The sequence below is a fragment of the Rattus norvegicus genome, chromosome 3 (genome assembly GCF_021556685.1).
Source record: "Rattus norvegicus strain SHRSP/BbbUtx chromosome 3, alternate assembly SHRSP_T2T, whole genome shotgun sequence".
Lineage (NCBI taxonomy): Eukaryota > Metazoa > Chordata > Mammalia > Rodentia > Muridae > Rattus > Rattus norvegicus.
In genome coordinates this window covers 113610012-113630099 of record NC_141536.1, presented here as the reverse complement: position 1 = coordinate 113630099, position 20088 = coordinate 113610012, and the positions used below count along the sequence as shown (strand labels likewise).

Genomic DNA, 20088 nt, shown 5'->3' with positions numbered 1-20088 from the left:
AAAGGTGAAAATCTCCCAGAAGGACAAAGGTAAAAGAAATATCATGAGTGTCACATTCAGACAGACAAAGCACACAAATGAAAACCCGAGCACAGGCTCCAGTACCGACTCTTACTGTCACACACAGAATAGCACTTACAAAGTCTCATCTGTGTGTGTGCACCACTGAGTGTTCATGGCTTTCTGTGGTTCTTCCTGGGCTTGGTGTGTGGGCATTTTCTCTTGTAGTTTTGTACCTACTAACATTTCTTCCAAGTTTGTAGAATATTTTATTCCTTCCTGGAAGAAATAACTCTTCCAAGCCCTGTCAGTTTCTCATTGGCTTTTCTTGAGTGACAGCTCTTTCACCTGAGTTTGGCTACTCTCGTCCACCAGTTACTCCTCCTTCATGACTTTAACCTTGTGAGCGCATTCCTTTTTAGACAAATTTGAATCCTAGCTGTATCTTTTTCTTACTAAATCTCAAAAAGATTCCATGTTTTCACTCCCCTACAGGCCTGCAGTCCTCCTTTTATACAGTACCACAGATTGAGCTTCAAGCTCGAAGGCTTTCTGGATTTGGAAACTTTATTATTCCATAGCACAACTGTGTCTGAAATCTGAGCACTGCTGAGCACCTCAGGTCTTTGCTCACCTGTAGAGTCCTGCCATGGTCTCTCCTGACACATGCATGATTGTCCTCGCTGCCTCCTTCCTCCCACCCTTGGCTGGGACATTAGTCTTTACAGAACTCTTAGATTCGAGATTAAACCTCTTATAGATTCTTTATGATACACATGAACTATTCATAAGACCATTCGACGCCCTTTTAGAGCTTGCATGGAGTGTGCATTGTGCTTTCTGGAAGATTTGAAGGGTAGAAGAAATTTGTTTCAGAATTTGAGCACACTTGCTGTTTCAGAGAAGGGTATGGTAGAGCAGCTTATATCAGTGACAGGACAGTGTCTTATGCTTTAATTCTACTTTGATAATGGTATTAGGCTCCAATAAGAACAGTTGCCAATGTTCATTCTTAGATTCATGGTACCTGCCTCCTTTCCTCGTCTGTCTTTGCTGGCCATATGTGAAGAGTTTAAACCAAATTTACCCAGGCAAAATTTTAGTGAGAAGAGAAATAAATACATTTCAGGAATCCAAATATAAATTGCTTTGTGTGATCAATAGTTTTAGATTAACAGTACCACTTTTGAAGGGATAACCGAGAATGGACGGACGAATGAGGGGAAGTCATGTCACTGTTTGTAATGGAAATTGTGATGTCAGTTCGTGTGTTTCATTTAGATGTCCCTGGTAGATTTGGGGAAGAAGCTTTTGGAAGCGGCACGGGCAGGCCAAGATGACGAAGTCCGTATTTTGATGGCAAATGGAGCTCCTTTTACCACAGACTGGGTGAGAGTGATCTTAATGTTGTAAGGTCGCTTTTGTGTCTACTCTTCTGCTCCTCTCTTCCTCCTTGATAAAGTTAGTTATCCATTATTTATGCTGAGCCATTTATTCAGCCCCTAATTAAGCTGTCTTTTTAATTAATGGCTCATTTTCTTTTTTTATCCCCTTCCCATCATTTTATTTTCTTAATGATAGACATTATGTACTCTATGACTACAAGTTGTTTGTTTTAAAGACTTTGGCCTCTCCTAGTTTGGTGTGATTGTAATATCTAGTTGCCAGGGAGAGACTTGATAATTCACAGAGTAACAAAGATGGAGCCTCAGGTTGCTCCTGAAAAAAGGGGAAAAAAAGAGTTTGCTACTTGTAAAATTGTAAGAAATGTGACCATGGAGACAGAGGCAGGTAGATCTGTATAGTAAATTTCAGGACATCCAAGGCTACACAGTGAGACTCTGTCTCACAAAAACAAAAAACAAAAACAAAAACAAAGAAAGAAAAGACAGGGAGAGAAGAAATATTACCAAACCAATAGGAATGTAGAAGGTAGTATGGACGAGGCATAAGACACACCTGTTCATTTCCTGGGGTAAAGCAAAAGGGCTGGGCTTAGGAGCTTGGAGGGCTAGGAATCTACATTCACTCTCTACTCACAACAACACAAAAGTCTGACACACACATACCCCCCTCCCATCAGGGTTTCTGTGTAGCCTTGGCTGGCCTGGAACTTGCTCTGTAGACCAGACTGTGTCAAACTTAGAGATCTGCCTCTGCCTTCCAAGTACTGACATTAAAGGTGTACACCACCAGAAATTTCTGATTTTTATTTTTTTGGCTTTATTCCTTGTTTTTAAATTTTTCGGGGTTGGAGATTTAGCTCAGTGGTAGAGCGCTTGCCTAGGAAGCGCAAGGCCCTGGGTTCGGTCCCCAGCTCTGAAAAAAAGAACAAAAAAAAAAAAATTTTTTTTTCATGTAAATTTTTAAAGAATTTTATGCATACATCAACTCCTACATGCCTTTCATGTACCTTCGAAAACTTATCATGGTAAATCTTATTCCTCTGTGAACTTTCTTTGTATTATTTTAAAGCAAATCCCAGGAACTGGCATTTCATCTATAAATAGCACAACATTTGTATCAGATAAGATGCTTTTAGTAAAGAATTTCAAGGAGATCTTGAGTGTTCATCAGAGTGCAGAGCTAAGGAAGTGAGGGCAGAGGCACGCCTTTGATCCCAGTGGTGGGGGCTCAGTGAGTTCAAGGCCAGCCTGGTCTCCAGAGCAATACCAGGATAGCAAGAGCTATACAGAGAAACCCCTGTCTTAAAAAACTACCCCCCCCTCCACACACACACCCTAAACCAACTGACCAAAAACTAGTGAACCTAGAGCACCGAATGTAAACTGGGATCCAGAGAATTTGTTCTCTAAAAGTTTGCCATGTGTAGATTGTTTTGTTAGCATCCCCGCTCACTGGCATGGGGTACTGAAGACAGAGTGCCTCAGGGCTAACTCTGTAGGACACTTCCAGCTGTCTCTAAATACTAGGCGCTCTCCCCACCTCTTCTCTGTGCTCTTGTGTAAGGCCCTGCAAAAAAATGACTTGATGTGAATGAGGGAGAGAGGGGAAGGTTTATTGAAGAGAATTTGGAATCACAAGCACATCTTGTACATTTGAAGCCTGAATTCACAAACACCATGATCTGGTGAAATATCTCTTTTAACATTACTGACTGGCATTCAGTTAGTGGGTTTTTTGTTCTTAATCCATATAATATAATGTAAGCTAAATTTTACCCATTTAGATATATGCCTCTGATGCAAACTTATTTATTTTCAGGTCATAATTATTTCTAATTATTTAAACGATTTATTATTTATGTGCATTGGTGTTTTGCATGTCTGTGTAAGTGTATCAGATCCTCTGGAACTGGGGTTGTGGATGTGGGTGCTGAGAATTGAACCCAGGTCCTTTGGAAGAACACCTATTTTAGTCACTGAGCCATCTCTCCAGTTCCATTATCTCTAATTATTAATAACATTAATTCCCACCCCCTGGCAATGGGCAGAGACACCTTGGTGGTGGTGGTGGAGGTGTTCCTCCATAGGTCAGGGCAGGGCAGATGGCCTTTGCTCATCCTAGCTTGGTGCCTGGCTTGGTGGCCAAAGCTGTTTCATGCCTAGGGCACATAAAAAAGAAAATTAATTCCAGTTGTTTTTCTGTTAGTAACAAAGAGTTAGGCATGGTATAATCCCAGCACTTAGGAGGCTGAGGTATGATCTCAAGTTTGAGGCCTGACACCTTGTCTAAAAGTAGAGGAAGGGAAAGGAGCAAGAAGAGATTTTTTTTTTTTTTTTTTTTTTTTTTTTTTTTTTTTTTTTTTTTTTTTTGGAGCTGGGGACCGAACCCAGGGCCTTGCGCTTCCTAGGCAAGCGCTCTACCACTGAGCTAAATCCCCAACCCCCAAGAAGAGATTTTGAATGACAGGAATCACTGACTTTCTCCATGCTAATGCATGTATGGGACTTCTTTCCTACTTCTGTGAAGATAAGAGGTTTTTTTTTTTTTTTTTGATGTTTGAATGACTGTATACAATGTAATTTTTTCACTGTTTAAAAATATAGAATCGTTTATAGTAGAATTATATTAAAAGCAGCTAAAAAACTGGACTTCCTTTTTGTGTATGTGTGTGTGTGCGCCTGTGTGTGCATGTCTCTGTGTTACAGCTGGGAACTTCTCCACTTCATCTGGCCGCACAGTATGGGCATTACTCTACCACAGAGGTGCTTCTCCGAGCCGGTGTAAGTAGAGATGCCAGGACCAAAGTGGACCGGACACCACTGCACATGGCAGCTTCTGAGGGCCATGCCAGTATAGTAGAGGTTTTGCTTAAGGTATGTCTTTTCTCTTTGGACCGAGGTTTTAAATCTAAACCCCACAAAAACGTTTTAAGATGAGAAAGGAGATGAGTTTTGCTAAGTGCCCACTCTTTGACCTTTGATAGAGCATTTGTTTTAGATGCCTGTAAGTCTGTCAAATGAGTATTGCCTTAAGGTTTTCCACAGGCGTGTTCTCAGTTAAGAGTCAACCATTGGGAGTCAGCCTTGTGGGTGAAGAACTACAGCTTTGCCATAATACAGTCAGAACCCCTGTGCAGGGAAGATTAGTGTTGGATGTTAGCAAACAGATTAACAAGTAATTAAGTGTGGGTTTAATCTCCAGTCCTCTAAATGTCAAAAGGTCACACAGAAGATGCTGAAGTAGAGTGATAGCCATTATTCTTGACCCCTTTCGTCCTAGCCTCAGGTGAAAGAAGTGCACAGAAGTCTGGAGTACACATCACACGTACTCCTAGCTGTTTTAAAGCCACACTGAAAAGTACAAACTCATGTTACTATTTAATTAGCCCAGTGCATTGAAACATTCTTATCTTAACATGAGAGCAGACTAGGAATCCTTACTGAGCTCCTTCATATTCTGTTTTCTATTGAACCCCAGTGCTTATTTACATAAAGCCCCCCTGTACCCTCACTGGCTGCTGAATAGCCACCCCCCAGCCTGCCCTGGGAGACGGCGCCGTAGACAGTGCCTTCTGATTCGAGCTTGTTTTGAAAGCAAAGGGTATATTTAATTATAAGGGATCACTCACCATAAACCATTAAGGAGCTCTGGAGAAAAACTCAGTGTTGCCCTTCACCTGATAGACTTCAGCCCTTATTTCAGGAACTTAGAAGAAAAGTAGCTAGAAAAATCAGCATGGTAGAAAATTGATTAATGAACACATAACTGAAGATTACTGAACATGTATTTAATACCTCCCCCTCCCCAAAATTAAAGGTGCTTTTTCTTGCTTAAAAGCATTGTGGCTGATATTTTCATATCAGGGATTCTTTATATTTTCTACCTTGAAATATTACTGATTTTGAAATATCTTTTAGCATGGTGCTGACGTCAATGCAAAGGATATGTTAAAGATGACAGCTCTGCATTGGGCGACAGAACATAATCATCAAGAGGTGGTGGAGCTTTTAATCAAATATGGTGCTGATGTACACACGCAGAGTAAATTTTGTAAAACTGCATTTGATATTTCAATAGACAATGGAAATGAAGATTTAGCAGAGATATTACAGGTAACTTGGCTTTGAGTTTAAGAAAACGTGAAAGGCAGCTCGCAGCCAGATGCTCTGTCTTCTAGCTCTTCCTCCTGGGCTCGGCTCTCTTGAGTGGCCATGTTTTCTCCTTCCTCTGCTCATTACTGTCTGTTCACTGGATGGTTAGAGAAGGTTAAGGAAGAGCTTTCAGTTTCTGAGCTCCCTTTCTGGACATTTAATTATTTTGTTGCACATTTGGATATCATGTTTTATCAAAACAATTGTAAATTACTTTATAAAGAAATTAATATCCTTGGATGTGTGATAGTTTGTTTTTTAAATTTTGTTGTTTTTTTTTTTTTTAATTAAAGTTTACTGTATGTGTGTGTGCATGATGTGTGGGAGTGGGGGCGGCATGTGCATGTGGGCCAGCGAGTAGCTGGGTGGAGTCACTTCTCTCTTCATGTTCACGTGGGTTCTGGGGACTGAACTAAGGTCTTCAAGCTTCTGTGACAAGCGCTTTTGACTACTGGACTATCCTGAATCCCCTCTTCATTTTAAACCTACTTTGTTTGACACGGGTGTGTTTACATGTCACAGTTTAGACAGTGTTAGTTGGCATGTAGCAAGTGGTGTTTCGCTGAGCAGAACATTCATTTGTTGGGTGTCTGATGCCCAGGAATGCGAGTGCAAAGCTTTAACAGTCTGTTTCAAGGCCTAAGCTGATTTGACAGCTTGGTTTCCATCCTGCCAAGATGAACCTTTTCCCTTTCATCTTTTTCCAGTGGTGCAACTTTTGGGAGTTTCCCCAGGCAGCCCCCTCCTCCTCCTCCTGACCCTGTCTCCTCTTCCCTCAGCATCTTGAATATAGCTGAAGCCTTCATGGGCAAAAACAGTAGATAACCAAGGCAGACACATGTGACTAAAAGTGGCAAAACTTTCCAAGGTTTTGTGATCTAAGTGATAGAATCTATTATTCTGGTTTCTTTCTTTTTTTCATCATCTATAAAAACAAAACAAACAACTATTTGTAGGCATAGTTATGTAACCGGAATTTCTTCTCACTTGTCTTCTTGTTCTGTTCTTAGTAGAACTCTCTAAGATCACCTGACTTAATTAAATGTTCACAACTTTCTTGTGAGATAATGTTATGTGCTGAGAAGTAATGAGTCTACCTTGACTGTCCTTTTTGCATCTGGGAATAAGATTTAAGGGGTGAGATATAAAGATTGAGAACAATTAAATGGGAAGGCCATACTTTAATATGCCATGTTATGCAGTACCTAATGTGGTAGAACTAATTTAAATACTTCTACAGAACAGGAGACTATCTTGAATTTCCTCCTTTTTCTGTGTTCTGTAAGAGTCTATCCTACTAATTTCAGTAAGGTTTGCCGTCACTGCACAGAAGGCCTTAGGGTATAAGTCATACCTGTACCTACTGCTGTACTCTCAGTACCTGATTATCAAGTCTTCCCATTGTACTGTGTGGCTTTCCTGAGAGACTGTTTCTTCGTGTGTGTATTTATACACTGCATTGAGAATCTGTCCCAGATGTGCTGCCTGTAATTCTTAAAATGCTGTGATAATTTGTTCCCTAGATTGCTATGCAGAACCAAATCAACACCAACCCGGAGAGCCCTGACACTGTGACAATACATGCTGCCACGCCGCAGTTCATCATTGGACCCGGAGGGGTGGTGAACCTTACAGGTGTGGTATCTAAGGCAACAGGTATTGAGATGCATGTAGGATAGGGTTAGGATGTTAAACAGTCGGTATTCATCAGTTTAAGGAAGGACTGTTAGAGAATGAGGGTAAGAGTAATATCCACCCTCTCGGTCTCCTAGTTATTTACAAAAACATTGTTCTAAGGTAAAGGAATCTAAAGAAAGGCGGTCCTACACAGTGCATGACAGTATTACTGTTACCAAACTGGTGCTATCCGGTATCAGTTACGATTTTAGTGAGGTGAGTGGGGTCCATGGAGTTAAGCACCCTAAAACATGAATTCTGTTTTCTTCTCTCCTAGATGAAACAGGAGTATCTGCTGTTCAGTTTGGAAACTCCTCTACGTCAGTATTAGCTACATTAGCTGCCTTAGCGGAAGCATCTGCCCCATTGTCCAATTCTTCAGAGACTCCAGGTTAGAAAGCAAGTGAGGTCTATACACTGACTATTTCACTCTGTGACACAGGGGTTAGTCCTTCTGATTCCTGTTTACGAAATCTCTTCAGAGTTTATTGCAATGTTTTATTTTCTTCAAGAGTCCTATTTATAATTTGTGTTTCCCTCAGAATTGGTTAGCTACACTTTATGTTACCTGATTATTTCTTTTTTTTTTTTTTTGTGGTTCTTTTTTTCGGAGCTGGGGACCGAACCCAGGGCCTTGCGCTTCCTAGGTAAGCGCTCTACCACTGAGCTAAATCCCCAGCCCCTACTTGATTATTTCTTATTAATTAAAGTTGCTATTTCTGATTTTTATTTTTGTATCAGCCACCAGTATGAGGCAATGTCTTGATCCCATTCTTATTAAGAATAAATAAGGAAACTGCAGGTCCAAGTGCTTCCAGAGGCGAGGAAGGAACAGAGGACTAAGGTGGATTAAAATTGTGCTCACCTAAAGTGAAGTGGGGAAGGTGCATCTACTGCTTAGCTCTCCCCGAGTCTAGTCAGTTGTTCTGTCTTGCTAGATTGTGGGTTTACATGAGCAAGAGGAATTATAATGAAATATTTGGAGAGTTGCCAGTGGGGAGGTACCACGTATGAAACAGAAGTTCAGGAGATATGTCCCTGAGGTGCATAAGAGTTAAAGAAATGCAGTCTCTGGCTTAGTTGGCTCATGCTCAGTTTCTCTGAGGTCGAGAGTTTGACATAAAAGCAGCTTTTCATGGGCTACCTCCTTGGGTAACAGCATTTGCTCTGCAAGCATGAGGACCTGAATTTGAAGCCTCAGCACCCATATGAAAAGCCAGGTAGGGCTGCATGTGCCTGTCACCCCAGCACTGGGAGGGCAGAGATAGATAGATTCCTAGAGCTGGCTTGCCAGCCAGTCCAGCCAGAAGGGTAAACTCAGTTCAGTGTAAGATCTTGTTTGTAAGCCAATAAGGTGGACGCCCTGCCACCCTGCCTTAGCCTCTTTCTTTGCATGCAGACATATGAGTGTGCACACACCACCCCCACAAGTTTATCAGGGAGTTTTAGTTTGTAGCTCTAGCCTGTAACCTACAGCTTCTCTTTGTTTACTTGTATTCTTCTCTGTGGCCCAATTATAGAATACTTTGATCAAATAGAAATCTATGATTTCCCTTCTTTCTGTATTTAAAATTATTAGATGTATTGGAAGATATGAAGTGTCTAGTAGTGGTTGAAAATTCTGTTTCTCCTCAGTGGTAGAGCGCTTGCCTAGCAAGCGCAAGGCCCTGGGTTCGGTCCTCAGCTCCAAAAAAAAAAAGAAAATTCTGTTTCTCAAAGTGAGGTTTGGACCAGGGAACTTTTACATTATTATATTTTTGGTCTGTTCCAAAATGTGATAATGAGACTTCAGTCTTAGGAATAAGTGACTGGGTCACGTGAGTCTCTTTTGGTTTTGCTTTTTTTGTTCTTAATCTCAGGTTAGATCATAGGACTCTACCTTCAAACTGGTAGGTTTTTCTGGAATGTAGTTTCTGTTTCTTGTACATATTTCTACATGAACGTATTCAGCCTTGGTACTTTACAAGGAATGTTTTCTTCCTAACCATATTTCAGCTTGTCGTATGGTAATTTAGCCTCAAAGGCACTGCCACTGTCTGCTTCCCTCCTTCCAGCCTGACTTTGTACAACATCAGCGAGTAGTTATGAGGTTACAGCTCCTTTGATTAAGTCCATTGGTGCACACATGCACACACTCATATCAACATCTTCTCAAGTCTTAAGGTTGCTCTTGTCTTACGTATTCAACATTTGGCTATTAGATTGCTCTTTAGGTTTGGGATGTGTGCTTGTCTTCTATAATTGTCTTCCTTTTAATTTTTTCATAAATACTTTACCATCACACAACTTAAAAGCGCTTTTTAGATGAAAGGCAGGAGCTATTCTCCTAATGGCATCACTGCTAACAGTGCAAAGATGAAAGTCCCTGGGTTGAGCCTTGACTGTGTGATCTCTGAAGTCTCTTATGTATGCCGCAGCTTTTAAATAGCAGTGCTTGTAGTTAGTGTTCAACCAGCGAGTGCTCCTTTTTCATATGGATATTTAAAAAATAATCAAAGCAGCAGTTAGTGCACTGAAGGCACTAATAGTTATTCTATTGAATGTATTGCTAGTTTGTGCTCTCTACTTTGTTCTGTGACTAGCTTCTGAAATCATCTTGATGTGCTTGGCAACAAAGCATAATTATTGCTTAAGGCAAACAAAATCACGAGAACACTCTCAAAGGTTTATTTGCATTTTGGGTTTTCCCCGGTTTGTTTTGTCATCCTTTGAGCAAATAACACTGTTGCAAGATTGAAGCCAGGCATTTTGTCAGATCTGCTTTGAAAACCAGTGGACAAATACATCTCTCACTTCAATCTTTGCTGTGGTACTTGTTTCAGTATCCTGAGCACCAAAACATTTCAGCAGTGCGATGGCACCTATTAGTGATGCTGTTATAACCATGATTTCTTAGTCTTTCCGCCCTCTGTGTTAATTAGTACCACTCTTCTGTAAGCAAAACCTTCCATTCCTTTTAGGTGTGTTGTTATTACGGAGTTTTGAAATGTTCACTCATGGAGTCATTGCTCAGTTCACAGCGGAAGGCAGACAGTGCGTGTGTTTTCCATGGCTTACAGATGTTCTGTTACTTACACTCATGTTTTACACATAGGTGTTTTAGTGACTTTTATTCCATTGTGTGATGACCACAGTTTATTTACTGCCAATGAGTATTTGGTTATCTCTAGTTTTACTTTTTAGTAGCCACAGTAAAGCTGTTAGGATGTTAATGACCATGTCTTTATGCACTCATTTTTTTTTTAGAGATAGGTGTAGGATTGCTTAGTGGAAAGAATTTTTGACAATATTAACTTGTGGGTTTTTTTACTTAGGCAACGCAAAAGCAAAGTTTTTAACTGTTAGAATTCTCTGTGTACCTCTTAGAGAGCATATTTTGGGGCTTGGTTTATGTAAATTTTGCATTACACATTGCCCTATATTGCCAGATCAAATTTGAATTACACGTTGCTATATATTGCCAGATCTGTTTGCTGCTTACTAAAGTGACCTTGTCATTCAGTCCAAAAGGGAATCCTGTTTGCTCTTAAATATGTCTAGAGTATAATCATAAAGTTCTTGTTTGAATTGTGTAATTTTATTAAGTAGATATAACCTTTACCTTCAGTGATCTTATATTGTACTTCATGTAAAGAAGATACAGAGAAGTGAAGAAGAAAGGTTACTAAAATATAGTCATAGAAAGATGGCTGGAACTCAACTTTAAGTTGTGAGACTTGCAATCAGCTACTTATATAGATGTCTACATTACCATTGGTGGTGACATTTAAAACCATGTAAACTTGTCCTGTCTGACAGACACAAAGCAAAATGAATATCTGTTCATATTCAGTGATTTCTTCTTTACCTTTTCCCCTCCTCTAGTAGTGGCCACAGAGGAAGTGGTTACCGCAGAATCTGTGGATGGTGCAATTCAGCAAGTAGTTAGCTCAGGGGGTCAGCAAGTCATCACGATAGTCACAGATGGAATCCAGCTGGGAAACCTGCACTCCATTCCAACCAGTGGGATGGGTCAGCCCATCATTGTGACCATGCCCGATGGACAGCAAGGTGAGTACTAGATGTCTGCATGGAGTCTGTTTGTATTCAGTCCTCAGGACACCGTATTTAAAACGTACTTATGTATGCGCTGAATTTTACTTGTATAGACTTTTACAATGGTTATAATTCTCTGATTTTATTTATTTGGGCTAGTCAAAATTAGCTTACTATGAGCACTTAGTGAATTAACCTCAATGATCCTGTTTGAAAAATGAACTTTAAATATCGCCACAGACAACACATCAATTATTGAGGATAAGCAGTGGGCAATTTTCTAGAATATTTTGTGCAATTCAGATATCATGAGAATTTCAAAAATGCCAGGTAAGAGAAGCTACTAAAAGGACAAGTCGAGGGTGCAGAGCTTGAGAACTGCGGGAGCTGGGAGGCAGAGCTCTGGAAGTTTGGAGACAGAAATGCGAGAGGATGCTCTTGCTGCCAAGGTGGCAGAGGTCTGGTCAGTAAGAGCAGAAGCCTGCACTGCACATAGATCCAAGCCGCAGTGTTGAGTGGAACTGGAGAGAACTGCTGGGTGTGCTTCCGTAAGCTGTACTTTCTTCCCAGTGGCACTTACGATTAACCACATTCCAACTTAAGACGTGTTTGGGTGCACACATGGCATTTTAGTCCAAGATGTTAACATTGCGGAGCAGCCAAGATGTGGCTGGTCACTGGTGGGTAACTAGGAAGCGTGTTTTGATGATGTAAATTTCCAAAAAACAGGAAGGAAATACTGGTCATATTTCTAGACAACAGGATGGAAAAGAAAGAACATTAAAACCAAGCCTGAGGAAATGAGACAGGCAGGCATTTGGAAACACCAGTCTGCTGACCACAGGGTGACCGGGGTGCTGTGCTCTTGGTATGTCAGCACACTATACAGCTGTGGAAGCCATGGCTCGGTGACTCCTACTCGCCAGCACTGAACCCCAGAAAGAACGCCTTAACATTAGAGCATTTCTTCAAGAGCACCAAAGCATATGTGCATGCTACATGGAGACTTAGTTGGAACATGGACAGGGTTGGGGACAAGTTGTCTCATACACATGAAGTGATGCACCCCATCAGCCCAGTCAAGGGAAGGGAAGGAATCATCAGAGCCTTCTCTTCCTCCTCGCACTCTTCCTGCCACTGCAGCCTGCATGTGAGAGGCTCTAGCACCACACTGTTAACCCATTGGGCTCTAGGAAGTACTCCTAATGTCTGTCCCTTGAGCAATAATGGAAAGGTCTGTGTCCCTTTTGGAAAATGGACACATCTGGATTCAGGAATAGATTGACCAATCAAAGCACTTCTACTGTTGCCCTTGGCACCTCCAAGATCAGTATGAACAAACAGTAGAGGGAGGCACATGCAGGATATGGACACATTTGACAGCACAGTTCTCTATAGGCTACAGGAGGAATCCTGTGTGTACATGCTGTTCCTTGGGCATGCTCATGCACACATGTGTACCATGCTTCTGAAGGGGATTCCTGCCTTGCTGGCTCTAGGAAAACTTCCTAGAGAGTTCTTCTGCCTTCTAATCTTTGTAGGCAGTGTTGGCTTTAATAGGTTGCTTGAGTTCTTGATTCTACTTCTGGCACAGCTTTTCCAGGTATGAGGTATGTGTGGTAGTGTGGAACCCATAATTATGAAGGAGGAAGACTGTGGTGTGGTCTGTTACATCTGTGGAATATTGTGGTTAAGTACTCAGACCTGTTAGCACCTGACCCTATCCGTGGTCTAAGCTTGTTGCATGTGCCATCAGAGTGAAGTACTTTTAGACGTGTTGCAGACTGACTGACTGCAGCAGTGGCAGCCTTCAGAGGCAGTTAGAATGTTGGGATGCCTAGGTGACCTCTGTCAGGGTCCAGATTGTCATCATGGTCACCAACCACCTGCATAGAGGGGAGATGAAGAATGAGGGCAGCACTCAAGCATGAGTCAGTGCTTCAGTTACGGGAAGCACCTGACTGAACAAGACAATCACAAGCCTAGTACAGAACTGGTGAGTAGTGTGTGGAAGCTATGCCAGCAGGTCCACCAGACATCAAGAGTGCAAGTGAGAGCAGCAGAACTGCAAGAGAGTGAGCTGCCACAGCAGCTGATCCAGTTGGATGCTGATGGCACCCAGGAGGAATACATGCCACAGGCCTGAGCGTGCAGTGAGACTCGAGAGCAGTTAGCAGTGCTAGTTGAATAAACTGGTGTCCAGTAGGGAGGAACCATGCAGCCTCTTTTACACACTGAGACCCTTGGATCTAGTGAGCTGGGAGGTGAGCACCTGTGTGTCTGTTGAACTAGATTGTCTCCATGATCCACAGCCTCGCTAGGAAAGGTGAGATTCACTTTGGAGAGCAATGGTGGCAAAATCATACCAGTACTGTGCAAAGTTGCTGAAGGAAGCTGTGACAAGCTTTAATGAGCCAGGCAAGGCTTTGCCGTACTGCTGGACTCTTGCTACAAAGCCTTCCTATGTACAGAGGAGGAAGAAGCAGGGCAGTATCTGCAAAACTTTCTCCAGAAGCTAAAAGAACTGAATTTTACTTCTTAGGACATGGATGCTTCCAGTGACTGTGACCCAGGGTTTCCCCGGGAAGACTGACAAAAGCAAGTGCCTGTGGTCATTGGTGACCCAGGTGAAGACCTGTTAGTGTTAGTGTGTGTCAGGAAAGAGGTGCTGGAGCACACCTTTCTGCTTCCCTACTGGAATGTCCGGCCGTCACCTTACCTGGGCTGTTGACCTTGGCCATTTGATTTTGGGCTTTGCCTGAAGTACCTTATCTTGGAAAGTTGTTTGCTGTACGTGTGGGGGCAGTAGCTTTGGTTAACCCAGGCTTGATGTAAACATTTTTAAAACTCACTGAAAGCAGATCTTCCATTGATCTGTTTTTAGTCGTGAGCTTATGAAGGAGCTGTCTGATGTTGGTGCTTTTCATGGTACTGGGTGCTGTGCTGGACCAGTCCCCTCCTCTCCCTCAGGCACTGGCAGTGTCCACTGAGAGGCAGATTGGGGAGGGTAATTCATAACTATCAACTATTTTCAAGTAGGGGATACAAATTACTTTTTAATAGATTAGAGAGAAGCTATGAGAGGCTTTTTTATTCAATTGTGTAAGAACCACAAAGCAAATCCTGCTAACATTGCTTTAAGTGGCCATCAGGCAAAATCTGTAAATAGCAGGTGGAGACCGAGCTGCATGGAGTGTACAGGTTTTTGGTGTATCAGTCAGTAGAGAGCATCCTGGAAGCTAAAAGCTGATGACAACAGACAAAGAATTTGAAAATGAAACTGAGCTTAGATATTCAAGTATTGATTATGTGCTTAATTGGTCATGATAAAGTTCCCATTTTAGGCTTTATGTGGTCAGTTAATTCAACAAAAGCTCAGTATCATAAGCTCTTAGCAATAGAGTTAGGTTTATAAATCCCTGTGTTCCGCAGTGGCCGGTTCGCAGCAGTCGGCTGCTCCGTCTCTGCCTCTGACGCAGCATCTAGTGGTCTGTGGAAGGCTTGTGCAGACACTGCCTCCCTCCGTGGAGACAGGGTCTCATGGAGCTGAGTCTGCCCTCAAACTTAGTGTGTAGCTGAGGCTGCTCTTGAATTACTGATTTTCCTACATCCACATATCTGAGTTCAGTTCTATACCAGGACTACCACACCCAGATGCATAGGAAAGATTGAGCCCTCATGACTATTTTAGATCCCTAAAGACTGAAAAAGCAGTTGCCGGATTTTATTTTTTTTTTTTATTTATTTTTTTTGCTTTAAGTTTTTAAATAGTATTGATTTTCTCACTTCAGATCACTTAACTGCTCTGTGTAGGGCAGACCTTTCACTCACCTATAGTGCTGTAGAAAAGTTGGTGCTTTGATAATGTATCAGCCTCACTTTCAGGGACTGCTCCTTAGTGCGTTGGTAAGTTCACAGTTAGCTTGGTGTCTGAAATTAACCTTTTAGTTCAAAAAACAAAAATCCCCAAAGCTGACCCGGGGCTTATGTAGAGCAGGACTATTAGAGGCTTCACGGGGACATACACTTTCCCTACCTGCTACTGTGGAAACCACAAACACTTACAAGGTAGATGAAGCAGCAGGCACAGCTCTAGTGTAACCAAAAGCATGCCTGAACACAAGCATGCAGAAAGCTCCTCCTCTCAAGTGCTGTCGGGCCGGTGTAGTGGCAAACGCCTTTAGTCCCAGCACTCAGGTAGAAGCTGGCAGATCTCTGTTCAAGGCTAGCCTGTTCTACATACCAAGTTCCAAGCCAGTACTACACAGTGAGACCCTGTGCCAAAAAGGGGTGTGTGTGGGTCTGAACCTGGTAGCATACATCTGAGATCCTGTTGCTCAGGTAAGGGCAGGTGTCTTAGGGTTATACTCCTGTGAACAGAGACCGTGACCAAGCCAAGTCTTATAAGGACAGTATTTAACTGGAGGCTGGCTTACAGTTCAGAGGTTCAGTCCATTATCATCAAGTCAGGAACATGGCAGCATCCAGGCAGGCATGGTGCAGGAGGAGCTGAGAGCTCTACATCTTCATCTGAAGGCTGCTAGCAGAACACTTGCTCCCAGGCAGCTAGGACAAGAGTATTAAAGCCCACACCCACAAGGCCACACCTACTTCAACAGGGCCACACCTCTCAACAGTGCCACTCCCTGGGCTGAGCATATACCAACCATCACATTGGGGAACAGAGACAGACAGATGGATCCCTGACTGACGCTCACTGACCAGCCAGCCTGGCTGCCTCACGGAGCTCCACAGAGCTGTTCTCTGATCTCCACTCCATGTACCATAGAATAGAACTCCACACACCACCTCACACCTCCTCCTCCCCTACACCCACTTTATTATTTCGTTCGTTTGTTTTTGAAACAGGGTCTCTCTATGTGCACAGGCTGGTCTGGAACTCACAGAGATTCAACAGCCTCTGCCTGGCTGCTGGGATTAAAGGCATGTGCCACCACACACATCGTTTTTTAAAGTTTTTAGATGGTGAATGAACAAAGACAAATGACGTCACTCTCTTGTCTCCAAATGTTCAGGCATACTTATGCACACACCCACATTAACATTTACATGCGCCACACACAGTACCATGATTATGAACATGTACACATACAAACTGCATTAAACAAAACGGTCTCTCAGACCAGACGTTATATGCACTAAGTTTTATTTATGAGCAGATGCACGTCAACTCATGTTTTGTGAATGGGAGGTTCAAAGTCAAGGAACATTCAAGTCTTTCTGAGTAAATGTAATTGTCATTAAAAAATGTTAGTGCATTAGTAACACGGTATCAGAAATTGTAATTTAGACAATAGTCTTAATTTCTTATGGTCCTGGAAGTTGGAGGTCCACCGTCAAGTATCAGCAGGTTTCTTACTTAGGCTTGTTGATGGCTGCCTTCTAGCTGTGACCCATCTCCTTCAAATGGACACAGAGATAGAATAGCTCATGATTTTACCTTAGTTACATTGAAGGGCCCTATTTCCAAATATAATCATTTTAGGTCACTGAACACTACAACTTCTATATACAAATTGGGGGATAAGAGGGACATGATTTAATTCTGTAACTAGTCAAATGGATTCTAAGTTGATAGAGCAGAAAATTAGAAAAACTATGAAAAAGAAAAATAGTAGACTGTTAAAGCCTCTATAATTTAAAATGTATACCATGCCCTGTATTATATCCAGTGGAAGAGGATTTCTCCATTCTTGTTATAAATAATGTGATATGAATAAAATATAGTAACGTTTCCTTGACATAGTTAATATTTTAAACATTTATTTTATGTGTATGGCAATCTTCCTGCATATTTATGTGTACTACATGCATGCAGTGCCTATGGAGGGCAGAAGAGGGTGTCATATCGCTCAGAACTGGAATTACAGATAGTTGGAAGCTGCCATGTGATGCTAGGAATTGAGCCAGGTCCCCAGGAAGAGCAGCCGGGGCTCTTAACTGCTGAGCCACCTCTTAGTCCCGTTTCTGATGTTTCATGTTTCCATGCATTGTACTAAATTAATGCAAGTTTCACTACTCTTAAAGTTGTTAACTTTAGGTTGAGGATTTAGCTCAGTGGTAGAGCGCTTGCCTAGCAAGCGCAAGGCCCTGGGTTCAGTCCTTGACTCCGGAAAAAAAAAAAATTTGTTAACTTTGCTACTAACATAAATTTTAACGTTTTGACAAAATTTTAAAAGTGCATACCTTTATTTACTTGTTGGGAGGACATGCGGAAGAGACAATTCTTTTCTTCTACCACATGGATCCCAGGTATTGAGCTCGCTCTAGCTTGGTAGCAAATGCCCTTACCTGTAGAGCTGTCTTGCTGGCCATGTTAATAAGGAGTGAGACAGGGTCTCCCTGTGTAGACCAGGCTGGCTTTGCGCTCACAGAGGTCTGCCTGGCTCTGCCTCCTGCCATGCTCCACTGCTCCACGCTGACAAACGTTTTGGTAGTCTTAGAAAACAACTGTGATTTTCCTCGAGACTTAAAAACATGGATTAATTGTTTTCTTCATGGCTGTCAAATATGTTCCACACTGCTGTGCAAAGCAAGCATATGTACCTTCTGTATGCTCATGTTTATATGAAAACATCCAAGGTATAAACAACGCCCACCGTGTTCACAGCTGTGTGCATTCAGGGGCAGTAGAAAGCTGTGTGCTGAGAAAAGACACTCTAGATGGAGATGGTAAAGAAGATGCAGAGTGACGTATGTGCTTGGATGGATGTACCTTATGTGTGCCTCCCATGCATATTTGTTGTTTTTACATAGATTATTATAAGAATAATGTACAAGGAACTAATACAAGTAATTCTGTTAGCAGGTGCCCAAGGCACTCTTAAGATGTGCATCTTTGCTAGTACTTTGACCTTCCAGTTGTCTGGATGAGTATCTTATGTGTAAGAATGTCATCGCAGCCACTTGAGTAAGTGGGCACCAGTGAGGACATGAAGGTGACCAGCAGGGACATCATAGAGGAGCAGTGTTTGGAAGTGACTGATACTGTGTGTGAGTAACCTGTGGCTCCTTTTCATTTTAGTATTGACAGTGCCAGCCACAGACATTGCTGAAGAAACTGTCATCAGTGAAGAGCCACCAGCTAAGAGACAGTGTATGGAAATAATTGAGAACCGGGTGGAATCTGCAGAGATTGAAGTAAGGAGCCTTTTACCCGGTGTGTTTTGCCGCAGCCATCCAAAATAAATTTTGTTTCGTTATTATTATTATTACTATTATTATTATTAATTTGTCATTTATATTTATTACTGGCCGTGTTTTGATAAAGAATGAAAGTGAATAGTGTCATCATTTTGTTTTTGGCCTTAAACATATGGCAAGCCCTCAATAAATAAATATTGAATGAATGATATTGAATGAGTGAAGAATTTGTTTGTAACAAAGTTTGTTATCTTGGTAACACTTTGTCTGTCTTTGGTTTTTAAACTCCATCTTTTATTTTTTGTTAAACTTACGCATATCATTCTCACAAGTCACCGAAAATTCTTTTCTATCAAAAGTGCTGCTCCTTAATTGGCCTGGGGATTCTTGCACAGAAAGCTGATGTTTCCTAAACAGGCTGTGTTTGTAAATGTAAAAGGATAACTGCTTCTTTTCTTGTGAGGAAACCGAATTTATTTAGACTGTTGATAACATGTATCCTTCCTCTTCCACACTCATTTGTTGGTGTAACAAAGCATGATCTCCATCTACTGCATTGGTAACGTCTCCTATAAACATGATTCTTAAATTATGTTGAAGGGCAAATGGAGTAGAAGCGCTCTGAACTGAGACCGTGAGCTCTTGGCCTCTCTGAGTCTGGATTTCATTTCCTCCCAGGCTGGAATTGGACGGGTCTCACCTCATGTTAGGGTTCCATGAGAGTGGTAAAGCCTTTGCCCCCCCCCCCCCCCCCCGCCTTTGTCTTGGCTGCCTCTGATGTGGAGACAGTTGACCACTGCCTAGCTGTTCTTGTAAAAGGCGCTGGTTGTCATAGAAAGGGGGTTTGTTTCTATTTGTTACATGAATGACAGCACATTCCTTATTAGACGAGTATGTTCTCATACTTATTTAAACAACAGACAAGTACATCTTAGGGCTTAATCACAAGCATTAAACTAAACAGAATCTAATTAACCAGACCTTATATAAATAAAGCCTGTCTTAAGAATGCACACACACACACACACACAAAACCACAAAAGAAATCTATGGCTAATGCTTTGACCAGGATGTCTAGTAAAATTTTAAGTTTTAACTATTGAGTGTGATGTTTTATTTCTCAAAATTTAAAGTGGCACCTACAGGACATTGAAGCTCTGGGTTACAAACTGACTTACTTCAGTAAGCAGTATCTTATTTACATCCTCACTTAACCCCTGTGTGTGCGTGCATGTGGAGGCCAGAGGTTGATGTTGGGCGTCTCAACCCCTCTGTCTTGTTTTCACTGTTAATTTTAATTTATGTGCATGAGTTCTTTGCTTGCATGTATCATGTGTGTTCCTGGTGCCTGCAGAGGCCAGGGTCTTTGGATCTCCAGAAACTGGAGTTAAACCTGGTTGTGAGCTGCCATGTGAGTGCTGGAAACTAAACCCCATCTTCTGTAAGAGCAGGTGCACTTAACTGCTGAGCCATCCCCCCAGCCCTCCGTCTTGGTTTTTGAAACATGGTTCCTCACTGAACCTGGAACTTACAAGTGCAGCCAGAGGGGGAGTGGCTTGGGGAGAGCAGGAAGTCTCTTGGGTCCTTCTGTCTCTGCCTCCTGGCACTTGTAATATGCACATGCCCAGCTTTTTTACATGGGCCCTGGAGAGTC

General features: G+C 42.0%; 1 protein-coding gene across 19 annotated transcripts in view; it reads left to right on the top strand.

The window, feature by feature from the left end:
- Window positions 1-20088, top strand: part of Gabpb1 (GA binding protein transcription factor subunit beta 1) — a 44922-nt gene that overhangs the window by 15543 nt on the left and 9291 nt on the right. For 6 of the 19 annotated variants that reach the window (XM_087653867.1, NM_001398923.1, XM_087653868.1 and 3 more), the window contains 7 exon segments: window positions 1282-1389; window positions 4113-4280; window positions 5325-5519; window positions 7082-7193; window positions 7513-7626; window positions 11100-11285; window positions 18316-18431. In XM_087653867.1, the coding sequence (XP_087509993.1) occupies window positions 1282-1389; window positions 4113-4280; window positions 5325-5519; window positions 7082-7193; window positions 7513-7626; window positions 11100-11285; window positions 18316-18431 (999 nt within the window). 19 annotated transcript variants of the gene reach the window in all.